We start from the raw sequence: 15,272 nt of genomic DNA on the forward strand, positions 1-15,272 counted from the left end.
GCTTGAGAAACTGAAATCTCCCACATCTAGTGCTTGCTGGGGTTGACTTGGGCATGTCCCAGCATTCCAGACCCACCAGCCTCTTTTGGTGTCTCTGTTTGCTTTTATCCTCTAATAAATAAAAAGAGTCTTGGGTCTTCTTCTATGAGAAAGAACATTAAGAAAGCTTGACCCTCCCTCCCTTTTTTCTCACTCCAGGGCTAGTCTGTGGCCTTAGTCATAGGTAAGAGTTTGTTGCGGGAAGGCTTTTGGATACCTCATATGACTTTCGTTTTTGAAAGCTCTGGAATGGGTTGGCACCACAGAGGTTCTTGCCAATGCAGGGTTTCAGCATAGAGTCATTCACTGAACCAAGAGCAGTAGCAGAGGCTGGCTGAGGCCCTCTCCCCACTCTTAGTCTCAGTGTTTTGCCTGTTTACCCTGCACTGTGTCTTGAGTATGGAACTGAGACTAGAGCTGGAGAACTCCACTCAGCCTCTGGCTCCTTCATCCTCCCAATCCGGGAATGCAGTCATGGACCCATATTCTCATCAATTTTGCATTCTCATTTCTACATTAATCATGACTGGGAAAAGCACAACCAGAAAGGCAGCTACCAGTGGAGTAATAGTTTCTTGAAATCTTCCATTGCAAGGTGATCTCGTTGAAAGGGATAAAGGATTTCAAATTGGGAACCCACATTTAGCTGTATGGCCTTGGAAAGGTACGGAGTGTCCCTGAGCCTCTGTTTTCCCGTTTGTAGAATGGGAATATAATACTTGCTACCTCAGGGTGCACTGGTGTGAAAATTCAATGAGTGACCAGATACAAAGAATCCAGAGTTAGATCTAAAATCTAAACTTTGTGAACTTTACAGCAGAAGCACCATGCTGTTTACCAGACTGTGAAAGCTTAACCATAAGAGGGGGAAACACGGTTATTGTCACTGATATGACATGAAAGCCTATTCCTCATAACATTTCGGTGAGGGAAAGATAAGAGAGGAAGGGCTTAACTCAGTGTCAGGTGGCGAACACTTCCAGTGCCTGCAGGGCACCTTGTTAGGGGCCCTTTTCCAGTCCCTCCTTGTGTCCCCAACTGACCATGCAGCACGCCATTCTCACGCGCAGCAAGATAGTGAGTTTTCTGCAGATTTCCATATGTTCCTCTTGCAGTTAGCAACAAAACCGATGGAGAAGCCAGTCCTTTGAAAGAGGCCGAGGTCAAAGAGGATGAGGAGGAGGTGGAGCAGAAGAAGCAGAAAAAAGAGAAACGCGAGACAGGCAAAGCCATGGTGCCCCACAGCTCTATGTTCATCTTCAGCACCACCAACCCGTAAGACACCCTTACACCACTCCAGCCCTTTGCTGCCAGGGTCAACATCCATGGTTTGAGGCAGGGCAGGGTGATGGGTTACAGGAGGGATGGGGTCCAGTCATCTTTCAGAGCCTTCCCGGTGGAGTGTGGCCAGACATTGAGCATCTGGGGTACCCATAGGGTTGCTAAGTTAAACAGCCTCTGAACTCTGTAAAGAGTAGCTTAAGACAGGATAACTTGAGAGATGTCATGAGAAAAGGACCCTTCACCTGTTCTTTGGTCAGTAGGTAGCATGGGAAAAGGAAGGTGGATCTATTTGAGAATATGTCATAAAATATTCCAGAGGTGGACAGAGCCAAGAATGTAGAGCCTAGAATGACCAGGTCATCCATCAGAGTTTAAGAGTTTTGGTCCCACTGCCCTCTAAGTGGGTTTTCGAAATGGGCATACTCCTCAGATCAGAGGCAGAAACATATGGTGTGGGTAGCAGAGAAGCATCTGGAAGGTTAGGTTAAAGAAAGATGGAATTCAGAAAGAAAAGCTGCCTTCTGCCCTAGAATTGTGCAAGTATACCAGCTTCTGGGACTAGGAAGACAAGACATCCTTTGGTGGCCATGTGGGCAGGGTTCCGGCAGGGCTCTAGATTAAGGCACAGCCTGGGTTAAGGCATGTCAGGTCTTCCATTGCTAGAACATAGACTGCAGAACACAGTTACTTCAATCAGAATAACCTGGGGATCATGAAAACCTCTTACTGCTTTCATCAGGAGTCATAGGATCAAAGTCTATTTTTATGTTTCTTGCTTCTTTATAATTTCCTTGGTATGCTCTAGTTTCCTTACAGTAGGAGAGTAGACACTGAGATACAGTGGAGGGGGCTGTGTAGCCACCTTGAGTTTGTAGTCCGATGCCGGCTGCTCCCCACAGCTCAGACGTGCTTGCGATAATGTGTCTTGGTTTGCGTGCTGCAGCCTCTAACCAATATGATTACCTCCCTCCACTGGGGCTTTAAATCAAGGGTGGTGCCTGAAAATTAAATTGCTTTCCCTGGCAGCTTCCTTTGGCAAGGGCCTGGCTGTCTAGAGGGGGTCTGTGTGTGTACATGGGGTGGGTGGAGGGTGAAGAGAGTAAGGAGTTGGGCAAGGGAGGGGAGTGGGTCAGCTCAGCAGGGCTCCACCACTCCGCAGGATTCGGAGGGCTTGCCACTACATCGTGAACCTGCGCTACTTTGAGATGTGCATTCTCCTGGTGATCGCAGCCAGCAGCATCGCCCTGGCAGCAGAGGATCCCGTCCTGACCAACTCAGAGCGCAACAAAGTAGGTGCAGGGGGGTCATTTGCCAACCCCCATAGTGCTCTGGTACCTACCCTGTCCCAGCCCCTCTCTGTCCCAGTGTTAGAGGTGAATCCAATTGGTTGCTGGGGATTGAGGAAGGATTGTAAATTGCTCACTTCTGTTTGAGCCATTCCCAGACAAGCCCCTTCTTACCCCCACTGCACCTTAAGTTTTTACGCTGCAGCAGCAGGTCTCACCCTAGAGCCAGTCAGGGTTGCTGCCTCCTGTGGGATTGGATGTAGGTGTCTAATATTGGGTCATGGATGATGTGTGTGAAACTGGAAGCTGTGGCTTCACCACAGGGGTTGGACATCCCCTAGGGATCCCACAAGGGTATGTCAGGAGACATGAGGGAGCCAAGGAGGACAGGGACTGACAAAGATTCCAGGTCCTGGGTCAGAACTGGAGGGAGAAGTTTGTGGGCCATTTAGACCCAAGAATTTGAGTTCTGTCCAAGGAGAGGGTGCAGCTAAGTACTGGAACTGGGTCCTCTGGCTTTAGAAGGTCCATGATCCCTCTCCTCCCTGTGTCCATCACTCAGTTCAACATGTGGCTATAATTCCAGGCCTTTGTTCTGAGCTGGGAATGGCAGGGTTCAGAATGAGTGCAGGACTGTATGTGTCTGTGGAGAGGCAGGAGTGTATATAGCCTAGTGATCACACACGATCCTCTTTCCCTCCGCCATCTGTCTTGCAGGTTCTGAGGTATTTCGACTATGTTTTCACTGGCGTGTTTACCTTTGAGATGGTTATAAAGGTAAGAACCTCTAAAGTAAACCTGGGCTCTGGGGTTTGGATGTGTCACCCGTGTGTTCTCTCTAGGATTGGGCCTTTCCCCCGTGCTGTCACCTACTAGTCAATGACAGACTTCTGCAAGGCCCATTCTCTGGCCTCAGAATCCTGAAGAAATCTGTCTTGGCAAGACATGACTGTGGGTGTGTTTGGAGTAGTGCAGACCTGTGGACCTGGCTCAAGCAGGAGGCAGACAGGGCACATTTGGAAGGCTTGAGGCCTTTGCCCCCCTCCCCAGTGCATGTCTTGGCTGAGCCCAGGTGAGTGCCAAGGCAAAGGGTTAGGTAGAGATGAGTCTTCTTAGGCTCTACCTAGTCCTAACCACACTTATACCCCTCCAGCTACCCTAACACCACACAAGTCTGTCTTATTCCCAGTGTCACCTATCTGGGATTTTACCCATGTCTACCTATGTGGCAGTGCTGGTGTTCTGGGCCATGAATGAAAGGAGGGATGTGGCAGAGTTCTGTGACAGCCAGGGAGTATGGCGAACCCCGGGTGGCTATGAGAGGGGACCTCAGGCCTCAGTTACATGGAGAAAGCCTGCAGGACCTATGTCTTGCTCGTTAGGTTCCAGTGTAGGCTGCTTGTGGAGACAGATACAGCAGAGATGTTGCCATGATGAACCAGAGCTCAGGGCCAGTGCTGCCCACACCTCCTGGGCTCACCTGTGGCTGTTCACACCCTTCTTCTGCAGATGATAGACCAGGGCTTGATCCTGCAGGATGGGTCCTACTTCCGAGACCTGTGGAACATCCTGGACTTTGTGGTGGTGGTTGGTGCATTGGTGGCCTTCGCTCTGGCGTAAGTGACTCTTTTCTCCTTGGTTCCCTTTCCTCCCCTCTTCCTGGAGTCTCTGACTAATTTGAGGCCATCTCCTGGGCTAGCCTGAGAAGTAAGACACTCAGAGTGGTGCCAAAGATCGCTGTCCTGGAAATCTGCTCACCAGTGGCTCTCAAAAGAGCTTCTGAGAGTCTTGCAGCTCCAGCTCACGTGCCCTGAGCAGCAGGATGGGGGACGCAGGAGCAGGGAGCACTAGGAGGGAGCTGCCAGAGCCCTCAGGGGTTCCTAGAGATGGGTAAACACGGGCAGATGCTTACTGTGTAGACGGTGCCTGTGTGCACTCAGGGATGGCCTGGGGAAAGCTGAAGTGCCCTTCATTTCTTGAGTCTATCAATCAAGGAAGCAGCTTGAAAGAAAGAAGGGTGTGGAAGGTAGAGCAAAGTTGGGAATTTCAGAGTCATGGGCATGGGGAGTTTTTTGCCCATGAGAGGGGCAAACAAGAGCTATGCCAGGAACACAGGAAACTCTATTAATATGTTTAATCTCCAAGGGTAAAGACCTTCTAAACCCTTCTTGAAGATGCACTTGGGAAAACAGTCTCAAATGGTTGAAACAACTAAGTCATGTTCACTACGCTGGGGGATGTTTTTCACATGTGGTTCCAGCTGTAGTAAGTTCTCAACCACATTCTGACAATTCTTGTGGAATCCAGCCAAGAAAAGGGCTCTTCTGGCCCTCTGGCATGTAGCAAAGGAAGTAGGAATGGTATCAGGGGTTTTATGCTAACCAGGTATGCAGAGCACCCCAGTAGGATGAACAAATGATGATCTTGGTACCTTGTTCTACCCTGAGCAGCCTCACCCTCTTCCAAGTGGCACAGTAGAATTCCCTGGGCCATCTCTCCAGTCTCTCTGAGTATGCGTGTCTTCTGAGCAAGACTAGCTACGCTGTGTGACCAGGCAGAAGGAAAGCGTTTGGGAGCTTTGGATCATGGCCTCAAAAGGAACAAAATATCACCATAGGTTTTTGTCCTTCCAAGTAGTTAGAAAGGGCTCATGCGTTCCACCTTGATCTCAAGCACTGTCTTCTTCCCTTTCTTACCCTTTCTGGCAGAAAAAGAGGTGGGGTGAGGGTTAAGAAGGGATGTTTCTCAAGTGGCCCAGAGCAGGTCCCTCCTTGTGCTGAGAATCGAAGATCTTCAAGAAACTGCAAGTTGACTGTGTTCATTGGTCCCCTAGTTGTGAGGGACCCTCCAAAAGAGAGCTGGGTTGAGTGTAGCTTGTGACCCTGAATGGGCTGGCAATTAAGTTAACTCCAATGTCCTTTATCCCCCAGTGCGCTAACGTGTTAACCCCATTTAGATCATGTGGAATCATCACCTTTGCCCTTACAAAAGTGGTTAGGGGCTATCAGAGGTAGCTGGACTGTTTCCAAGGAAATGTCACAAAATCATGGTATTTCCTCAAGCACCTAAATCCTGTGCAGATTTTCACAGCAAGACAAAAAGAAAGATAGTGTTGGCTCTACCAAGGGAACTTCCAGCTCCTTTTCCTTCTTCTTAGAAAGATGTATCTGAGTCTGCCTGTGTCTTAAGAATGCCCATCTTTTTTGTTAGAGATAAATATTATCCTCGGGCTTTTAAAAGGTCAAGTTACCTTCTCATTTAATCAATTCATTTGCATGCATTATTCACCATCTCGTTTTTCTCTTATTTTGATCTCACTAAAATAATTTGTCTCTCAGTGAAGAATAAAAGGCAAGGAGAGAGATGTATATAGGAAAGAATTCACCCCATCTTTAGGAAGAACAGAGCCCATTTGGGTGACAGAACAGTATGTCAGGGAAGGAGGGAGCTGCAGAGCCAGCTAGGCCCCCGTTTCAATCCCAGCCTCCTTACTCTCCAGCTCTGTGTCCTTGAGCCACACCGCAAAATATTAACCTTCCTAATCTTAGTTTCTCACCCCTAAATTGGAGATAAAATAACGTTTGTGAAACATTTAGCCCGGGGCCTGATGGAGTATGAGTGACCAATAAATGCTAAATCCCTTCCTTATCCTTCCAATCTCTCATCATGTCATGAAGTCCAAATATAGGATCAAGTGTGTGTTGGTGCACAGTGTATGCAGATAATTGAAGATGTGTGCAGGCTGGTTCAAGACCTAGTTGTTTTACATACATGCCCCCCCACCTGTGCCTGGTAACCAGGCCAGTATATTGGTGCCATTGTGGGAGGAGGTGCGTTTTAGAGGAAGCTTCTGCATGCCTGCCCCATGTCCAGCTGTCTCTCCTCTGACCCAGAGCTGTGGGGTTGTCATCTGTCTTGTTCTTTCTTTGTGCCCTTTGAAACATGGCGGTGGTGGCTTTGGTGCTGGTGACAGGGGAAGCTATAACAGCCCTGAAGCCGAAGCCTCTCTGTTGGTCCTCAGACCAGGTACAGTGCAGGGGACCCCAGGTATCCCCTGGTTCTGGGGTCCATGCTTATGTGATGGATAGAGAGTTATGATCCATCACTTGCTTTTAGTGATGTCACTTCTTGAACTCTATCTTCACTTCTCCCTGAAACGTAGATGGTACTTGCTCAACTTTGCCATCCATTCTTTCTTATTGTCACCATCCTTCCAAGCTTGCCATGCTCAGCCCCTCTCCCCTTTCTCTGCTCATGGAACACGACTCCCACTCTCCCCTCCTCTGGCCTTCGTCCCGTTTGCTGAGCAAGGTTCAGGTAATGCTTTTTCTTGCTTACATGTCTGTGCTTCCTAACTGCCCACTCCCTTTCCCCATTCCTGGCACCAGAGAATTCAGCTCTCCTGTCATGTTGGTGAAGTTATTCAGAGTCCTACCTGCCAGCAGAGAGAAGGCCTAGTGTGGGACAGACAGTGGAATGAAGTCACTGAACCCATGTCCTTTATGGTCAGGGGCTTATGGTCAGGCAGGGTCTTAGGCCAGCAGGAAGCCAAATGTGGGTTAGTCTGATGACTTGTCAAGTATCTCTGCCCTGTGGTTCCAGCTTTCATGGTCATATTCCATATAGTTTCCCTGTGAATGTCCACTATTCAGATAACCTCACCCCCTTGCTAGTCTATCTTTCCTCCTGGAAATTGAACCTTGCCTTAACGAGGAGTCTTCTGCGAAGGCTATTGCTTAATCAACTCGTACTGCTGATGGTGGTTGCCATGGCAGCATACGTATGTGGCTCCTCAGAAACCAGAGGTGACTTGGCATTTCTTCCATCACTGCCAGCCAGAGCTGTCTCAGAGCCCAGCCCAACCCACAAGAGCAGAGCCCCTAACCAAGGGGAGGGAATGACCTCTAGCTGAATTCTCAAAGAAAGCTTCATTGTCCCCTGAGTCCTACTGCGGAGGTCTGTGCCTGCCGCCATCATGTATGTTTCCTAGAAGCATATATGCTGTCTATGTAGCAGTTGAAGAGAAATCTGTTCTCCACAGCTGCATACATCAAGTAAAAAATTATTTATAATGTAAACTTCACAAATTCCGTGTGGGAGCTCTACTTTTGAGGAATAAGGGAAAGGGGTTTATTTTATAAGCGTGGGCATACTTGTGAGATAAGAAAATAAGTAGAAAGATACCCACATTGCAACTTTTCTGTTCTTCCTAGTCCACTTTTACATTATAAAGCATTTATAAGAACACTCAGGTCTCCTTCCTGAAGCCTGCTGTCCCTGCAAGAGGCAGGCAGGGTTCTGGCCAAGGCTGGGCTCAGTGCTCCTTCATTCCCTGCCCTCACAACACCCCGCTTTCTAGGCTATGTGGAGACCCCGAGTGTTTGCCAACTATAAATGTTCTGAGCTGTGCCTTTTCTACTTTGAGGTTTCAAGAGAAGTCTGGTGAATGACTGGATCTATGAAACCTTTCTCCTTTATCTTTTCTTTCTGAAGCAGGGGGATTCTTCTGTGCATCAATTGTTTTATCCTGAAGGACCAGAGACTGCTTTCTCCTGTTTCCTCACACCCTGTTGCCATCGCTCCTGCTTCCCAGCCTCCTGGGTGGGAAGACAGAGATGGCTACAGCCTTGGCATTTCTGGGAATCTGCACATCAGGCAAAATCCCTCGTTTCAGGGCACCCCGAGAGTCAGCTGCCTTGTAGACAAGTCACGCAGCCACTCCACAGATTGCATCCATGGGCCTTATAGGGTTTTGCACAGTCACAACAGTGCTTCTGTATCCTCACATTTGGTGTCTTTCACGTTTAGTAAAGGGACGTGGGCAAGCGGGTGGGCAGGGACAGCATCTTAGGGGAAATGCAGAAGACCAGAGCGTGTGTGTGTATGCATGAAATACATGCACTCCTACCCAGGACCCTCACACCCTCCACATCCACTGCTCACTCTGCCACGTGCTCCCTGACGAGCTCTACTCAAATCAGCAGGTGAGCTCTCTTGTATTGAATTCTAAGTAGTAAACTCACAGCTTAGAATCGCTTGTCTGCACACATGGTTTAATATAAAAATAACTGGCAATTATTCTTTCTCCTTCTTTCCTACCTTGGAACTTACTGCGGTCTGTGCATCAGTCAGGGTCATGCAGGCTCTCTGGTGGCTGATGCCAAAGCTTCCCGTTGCCATTTGCCATTGTAGCAGGGCACGAGGTGAGGTCAGGACTCCCTGGCACACAGGGGAGCTGGCTCACAGCCGCACTTGGCCTTTCATTATTCAGTCCTTAGCCAGAAATGAAAAACATGACTCAATCTGCCTCTTGATGCCAGAAGGAACTGGAGTTCCCACATTAGCTTTTATTACATTCTTTTCATTGAAGTATGTCACTTTCCTGACACTTGACACTCTGCCCCTGTCGCTAAGATAGATAAGGTCTATCGAATGCATTCAGAGCTAGCTGCAGCAGCAGAGCAGAGCAGCAGAGCATAGGCACGGACAGTTTAGATGTGGATGGGTCCTGAGGAGCCTCAGGATATGTTACTCTCATTCTGAATTTGTATGTCGGGTTGTGTGTTTCTCAAGATGAGAATGTGCATACATAAGAAAGGAGTGACTATTCAGAATGGAGATGCTGGTGTGTGCTCATACTCAGGAGAGCACAGAAACGACAGTACAAACATCTCACCCTAAACCTGGCTGTCTCTTCCTCCTGTCTTTGCTACCTGCCTGTGTCTAAGGCAGTCCCCTCAAACCACAAGTGCTGCCCATGGCACTTCTTTTTTGATAGCCTCTGCCTTTTCAGGACCGACAGGGGAGTCTCCCGAAGGAAGCTGTGACTACACATTAACCTTGTGCAGGGTGGGGATGGGGGATAAAGAGGAAAGAGTCCTGTTTCATGCAAAGAAGACCCATTTACCACTGAGCCAGACAGGCCATCCAGTTTCCCTGCTCTGTGGAAGAGAATAAAGGATTAAAATTAAATGTGGCCGTCAGGTTGCCCATTAACTGTGGATTTAGGAGGTCAGCTGAAAAGAAATTGGAAATTTCCAGCACTGAACAGATAGGAGGATGTTGTTCCCTGAGACTCCCATTTTAAGAGTCACCTCCGGAATGACTGCATCTGACTTTGTGTCCAGACAAGTACACTAAAGGTGATGAATGCCCATGGACTTCTGGGGTGCCCACTGCTGTATTATGCTTGGAAATGGGGTTTGGGAAGGCAGAGTAGAAGCCCCATAGAGGGAGTGTCTGAAAGAAGGATATGAGCCCCCAGTCTGCCTGCTGTTGGCATTAACTCCCACCATGCATGTTTTTTGGTGAACTCTGGAAAATGTGTCATCTGTTGCATATGACATTGGGGCTGCTGGAGAACCCTCTCTAGAATGTGCACTTGGAGACCTTTATCTCAGGGAGGTTATGAGTGTGATTGCCTAGGTGTTTTTATTTATTAGCAGCACAAATTTGGAGATGGTTGGTTGCAAAAGAGATCTCAGCCTGAGGCCATAACCCCAAACAAAATGAAATGATCCAGTTAGGGAACTCATCCCCATGCACATATACCAACAAGGGGTCTAACCAGGGCTAGATACAGAAAACACCTGTAAACCTTTCCAGCCATGGGAAAAGCCCAGTCCTGCCCGATTCGTAGAAATCTATCACAGTGCCTTTCAGATTTGAAAGTAGCTTTTAGAGTAACTTGGGTCCGAAGACTTCATAATGGGACTTGAGGAGTACCAGCACAGATAGTGCCAACCGTCTGCTTAATCCACATGTCCAGGGACAGAGCCTAGCACTAGAAATAGTCTCCAGCTGGGGAATGTATTGGCTGAACTTCAGCAGGCTCCAAGGCCTTCTTAGAAAGATGAACAGATGAGGGGTCGTTGGGTGTGTTTAGAATAAAAAGACAAATAAGGTCACTGTTCGCCAAACCAAATAACAAAACTGCTAGGAGACAGTTAGATGAGTTAATGCTCTGCTGTGTCCTGCTGCCTCTCAGTGTTTGGACAAAAATACCTTCCAGTTGGAATGCAGTGCTACACAATGCAAAAGAGAGAGTTTGCGAGAGGCTTTCGTGAGTGTGTATGAGAAGCTCATTGAGGTCTGTGTGCAAGAGGGAAAGAATTATGCACCACCTACTTAGCATAGGGCTAGTGCTCTAGTCACAGAAAAGGAAGATGGCAGAGTAACTATGGATTTAGGGCTCATGGGTGGCCCCAAGGGATGCTGAGACGTGGACCAGAAGGAAAAATGACCCCCAGATGGCAGCCACTAAGCAGTGACAAGGTCAAAGTGCTAAATTTCAATTCTTCACACAAGCAGATGAACCTGGCCCTACCTACAAGTCCTAGAGAGATACACACTGCCAATGCAAAGGGGGGGACTTTCTTCTCATTTCCACTAGGTTTTAGAATTGTTAAAGTGCTTTCATACTCTTTATTGATTACTGGACCATCTTGTTTTACAATTGAGAAATGGATTACTCAAAATTTGACTAGTCTGACTCATTTGACTAGTAGGCAGCAAAACCAGTTCTTGAGTAACTTTCATGTTCTGATTTCAGGCTCAATGTTCAAAGATTTCAGGTTCTCCATCATATTATACTCCCTTCCACCTATGATGTTCTAGTTAGTTCCAAGCCATTAACCCCTGTTAAGCCAAGAGCAGTGACTTGGCATGACTCTCTCCTCAGCCTACAGATCTTTCTGTCTCTACCTGGAGACAGACAAGACCTGTGGGCCAGATGGAGAAGGCCATCTCTGAGCTTTTCATCTGTAACTTTTTCTTCTGTGAACCCTCATAGACCCTAATCATTCAGGAGAATGAGAGAGATAGTTCAATATTTGAGCTCAGGAACTACGGGTTTCTTTTACTGTTTCTTCCTTTGGCTAAAACCCTCCAGTGGTTCTCATTTAAAATACAAGTCTAGGTTTCAGAGTCTGGAAAATTTAAGTCTGAATCCTAGCACTACTAATTGTTAGCTACCTTGACTGAGCTTCTGCTTCCTCGTCTATAAGCAGGAATTCAAAATAACTAGAGTTTGGTCCTGTGAGAATTAAATAAGGTAGGATATATTTAGTGTCCTATATACCCAAGCACTTAATAGTTGTGTAATGAAAAGCAGCTATTATTGCCTACCAAATGCTAGCCCACACACTTTAGCAAGACATTCAAGGCTCCTCGCAGCGCGACCCCTCTTCCGCCCTACACTCCAGCAAGCCTAGCCATTCCTCTAAGGCAAGAGATTCCTTCAAGCTACTCTCTCTTGGGCTCATGAGGAGGAGTAGAAGGCCATGACACTTAATGGACAAGAGCTTTTCAGAACCTGATGTTTCTACCCTGCCCAGATTTCTGCTGAGAGGAGGGGCAGCTCCCAGCAGAAGTCAACTTGAGAGCATGTCTTTTGGGGAGGGGGGGTGAAGTACAAGATTACAGTAAGTGATGAAAGATCTGGAGGACAACTTGCAATTGAGCTGGAAAATTATCATCTTTTACTGATGAGACAAGAGCAAAACGTGACATTTTTTTGCTGGAGAGCAGCCAGTAACTTACCAAATAAGTAGGAAATAAATGGTAAAATGGGTGACCCAATTGAGTCCCAATTAGTGGGACCAGTGCTTCCTAGCATGTGGAATCATCGTCAGATTTTAAAGCTAGAGTCCATTTTCAAGCCTGATAATATTTCACTAATTCACTAGGTAGTATTTAAAAAAAATCTGATTATACATTTAGTGGCAGAGACTAGAAAAGTGTCATCAAATGATATTTAAATGATTGGCAGAAAACTCATGAATTATTTCCAAAACAGTGTACCTCAGGTAAAGTGAGTGAAGAGCTTGTCTTCTTAGTTTGGTAAAACATCTTCCTTGCAATCTTTTTGGCTCTCGTACATGTGGATTTAAGAGATATGCTTTGGCCTATTTCATGTGTAAATTATGATATATTTTTATTAATGGGAACTAAATTGTTGAGACTTTTTTCTAACTCTATGGCTTTTTTATTCAGTATGCCTGTCATTTCAAATGGCAAGTTTTAAATCAATGTTCTCCCTTTGTTAACTGAGGACCTGGTACAGTAGCTCATGCCTGTGATCCAATGCCTTTGGAGGCCATGGGGGGAAGATCACTTGAGGCCAGGAGTTCAAAACTAGCCTGGGCAAACAGGTGAGACCCTGACTCTACAAAGAATTTAAAAATTAGCCTGGCCTGGTAGGACACACCTGTAGTCCCAGCTACTCTGATGGCTGAGGCGGGTGGGAGGATTGCTTGAGCCCAGGAAGTCGAGGTTTCAGTGAGCTCTGATTATGCCACTGCACTCCAGCATGTGTAACAGAACAAGACCCTATCTCTGAAGAAAAACAACAAAACAAAAAGCTGAGGATGCAAGTGTATTTTTCTGCGACCATTCAAACTCAGCTTTTCAGCATCTCCTCTGTAGTTAAGAGACCCGACAAAAGATGTGCAGATAATGACGAATCTTTATTTCACTTTTGGCCTGTGTCTGATTGCTATCCCTGGCTCAGATCTGTAGGAGTTAGAATGGGACAAATAGCCCCCAGTAGTTTGCCAGCCGCACTGTTTATATTAGCCTGTACCATCAAGGAACCCCATTTTCCAAAACAATGGATGCCCTCACAATGGCCAAAAATAATCCCCTTTGTTCTATACCATGATGTTTTACTGGGATTCTGGGGTGAGGGATTCATTTTAGAAAGCAAATTATGTCCTGTATCCAGGTGTGTGGAGGAGCAAGAAATATTAGGCCTTCCTATATTCGACGGGTGTCTGTGAGCATGGCCCCTAGGAACCCTTTCAGATGGTTGTAAAAGTCTCTGTGTTGTAAAAGTCTCTGTCATAAGGACCTGGGCTAAGCAGAAGGCAAATGCCTGGGGTGTGTGATTCTAGACCACCTGCCCGAGTATTGATCTCCCACCTTGTTTCTACATCTTAGGGATATGAAAGATTCCTCCTTGGTTCTTCCTCAAGACAAATGTAGACGGGGAAAAGGGCTATCTATATAGTTGTTTTGATCAATGTTTCAATCAGATGATTCCATTTTTTTCCATGGCAGCTTTCAGTTGTGCCTTCAGTTGTGTACTTGTTTACTTGAGGTATGTCTTCCTTGGTAGACTAGGTAAGTTTCAAAAGATTGATGACCTCATTTATTCACAATTATGTGTCCAGTACCAGGAACAGTGCCTGATATACATTAAGGACTACACAGATATTTGTTATATGGATGAGTAAAGCTGTGTTTGGCAGACCTGCCACATGCTCTATCATGTATGTGAGAAGATGCTGTTACAACTTGAAGATATTTCTGCCCCCCGAATAGTTGGAGGTTATCGCATTAGGGATTTAAGGTTTATAAAGCCTTGGATCTAATTCCCAAATCACCGTTCTTCTGGTATTTACAGTGAAAGTTAATGTAACTTTTTGAATATGGAATCATTAATGAATAAAATGGCCACTAGAAGTTTTAGTGACATATGGTGGTATAACACAGGATTCCGGTACATTGGGGAAAAAAAAGAAAAGAAAAAGAGAAGTAACCTTCATAGCAGTCAACGACTAAGCACCAAAGCCTGAATTCTGGGCACTTCTTCTTAGTGGCAAATCAGGATGGAATTCATGAGATGCTTATTTACCTGTGACTCTGAGTTCACTCACTAAACAGTCTTATGCAAGACAGTTCTTCCCAGGCCTCAGTTTCCTTTCCAGTTAGGTAGATTTCAGGGATCTTTTTCAGCTTGAAAATTCAGTGAGCTGTTTGACAGAGCTTTGAACTGAAACCTGCTGATATAGAGGCTTAGAGGTTAAAAGCAAGAGCTCCAAGCATCATACCTACTTGGGTTTAAGTCCCAGCTCTCCCAACTGACTCTGGGCACTCAGCCTCTCTGAATTTCATTTGTGAAACAGGGATAGTAATTCCTACATTCTAAAGTTAGTAGAAGGTTTAAAGAAAGATTTGTATTAAAAGTGCTTAATACAGAGTCTGGCCTGGAATAAGGAATAAAATTCAGACAGTTTAAAAGTTAGCTCTCACTATTTTTATTGTAAAGATATTCATACTCTGACATTTTTGTTTTGTGGTTATGCCTCACCCATAGAGCTGGGATGATTTTTCTTCTTCAAGTTGCACAGTAAATAGCTCACAATGGACATTTGGTCATTTAATTTATCAAAAGGCAACCTTTTGTGTGACATTGTGACCTTAGTAGACAAATGCCTTTTCCCTTATTTAGAGAAGGTTAACAATGCTGCTTCTCTGAGCTTTTGAGAGATATCAAGTCCGCCCTTTCTGAGTGGTTGCATGTTCCTCTCCAAATGAAATTTTTCATAAACCTAACTACACCTTTCCCAAGAGAGAAACTTGAAATGCCCTTCCTGAGAGACAGCTTCTGGCTCAGAGCAGGCATAATGCCTCAACCTGTTTTCTTAGAAATCCACTGGAAACAGAGAGAGTTTGTCTGAAGACTACAAAGGAAATGAGTGTAAAACCCTACATTTGGAAAACTACAGTTAAACTAGTCTCCACAGAATAAACTACATTACCTGGAAGCCCACCTAGTTGGAGGCAGCTTCACTAGTGCTGGCAACAGGCCTTTTCCTTCACAGGTTGGCGCAGGGTCTGTGGCACAAATGGTGCGCTGGCCCTGCCTTTCACAAAGCGTGT

The 15,272-nt window shown here is 46.2% G+C and overlaps 1 protein-coding gene across 1 annotated transcript in view; it reads left to right on the forward strand.

Annotated features, from left to right (window-relative positions):
* CACNA1E (calcium voltage-gated channel subunit alpha1 E) overlaps positions 1 to 15,272 on the forward strand; it is a 410,647-nt gene that overhangs the window by 335,445 nt on the left and 59,930 nt on the right. Inside the window, exons 24-27 of the mRNA XM_008063298.2 lie at positions 1,155 to 1,314; positions 2,483 to 2,612; positions 3,327 to 3,386; positions 4,119 to 4,225. Of these exons, the coding sequence (XP_008061489.2) occupies positions 1,155 to 1,314; positions 2,483 to 2,612; positions 3,327 to 3,386; positions 4,119 to 4,225 (457 nt within the window). The remainder of the gene's footprint in view (positions 1 to 1,154; positions 1,315 to 2,482; positions 2,613 to 3,326; positions 3,387 to 4,118; positions 4,226 to 15,272) is intronic.

This window comes from Carlito syrichta, unplaced genomic scaffold, assembly GCF_000164805.1.
Source record: "Carlito syrichta isolate Samal-C Ts95f unplaced genomic scaffold, Tarsius_syrichta-2.0.1 Scaffold306713, whole genome shotgun sequence".
Taxonomy (NCBI): domain Eukaryota; kingdom Metazoa; phylum Chordata; class Mammalia; order Primates; family Tarsiidae; genus Carlito; species Carlito syrichta.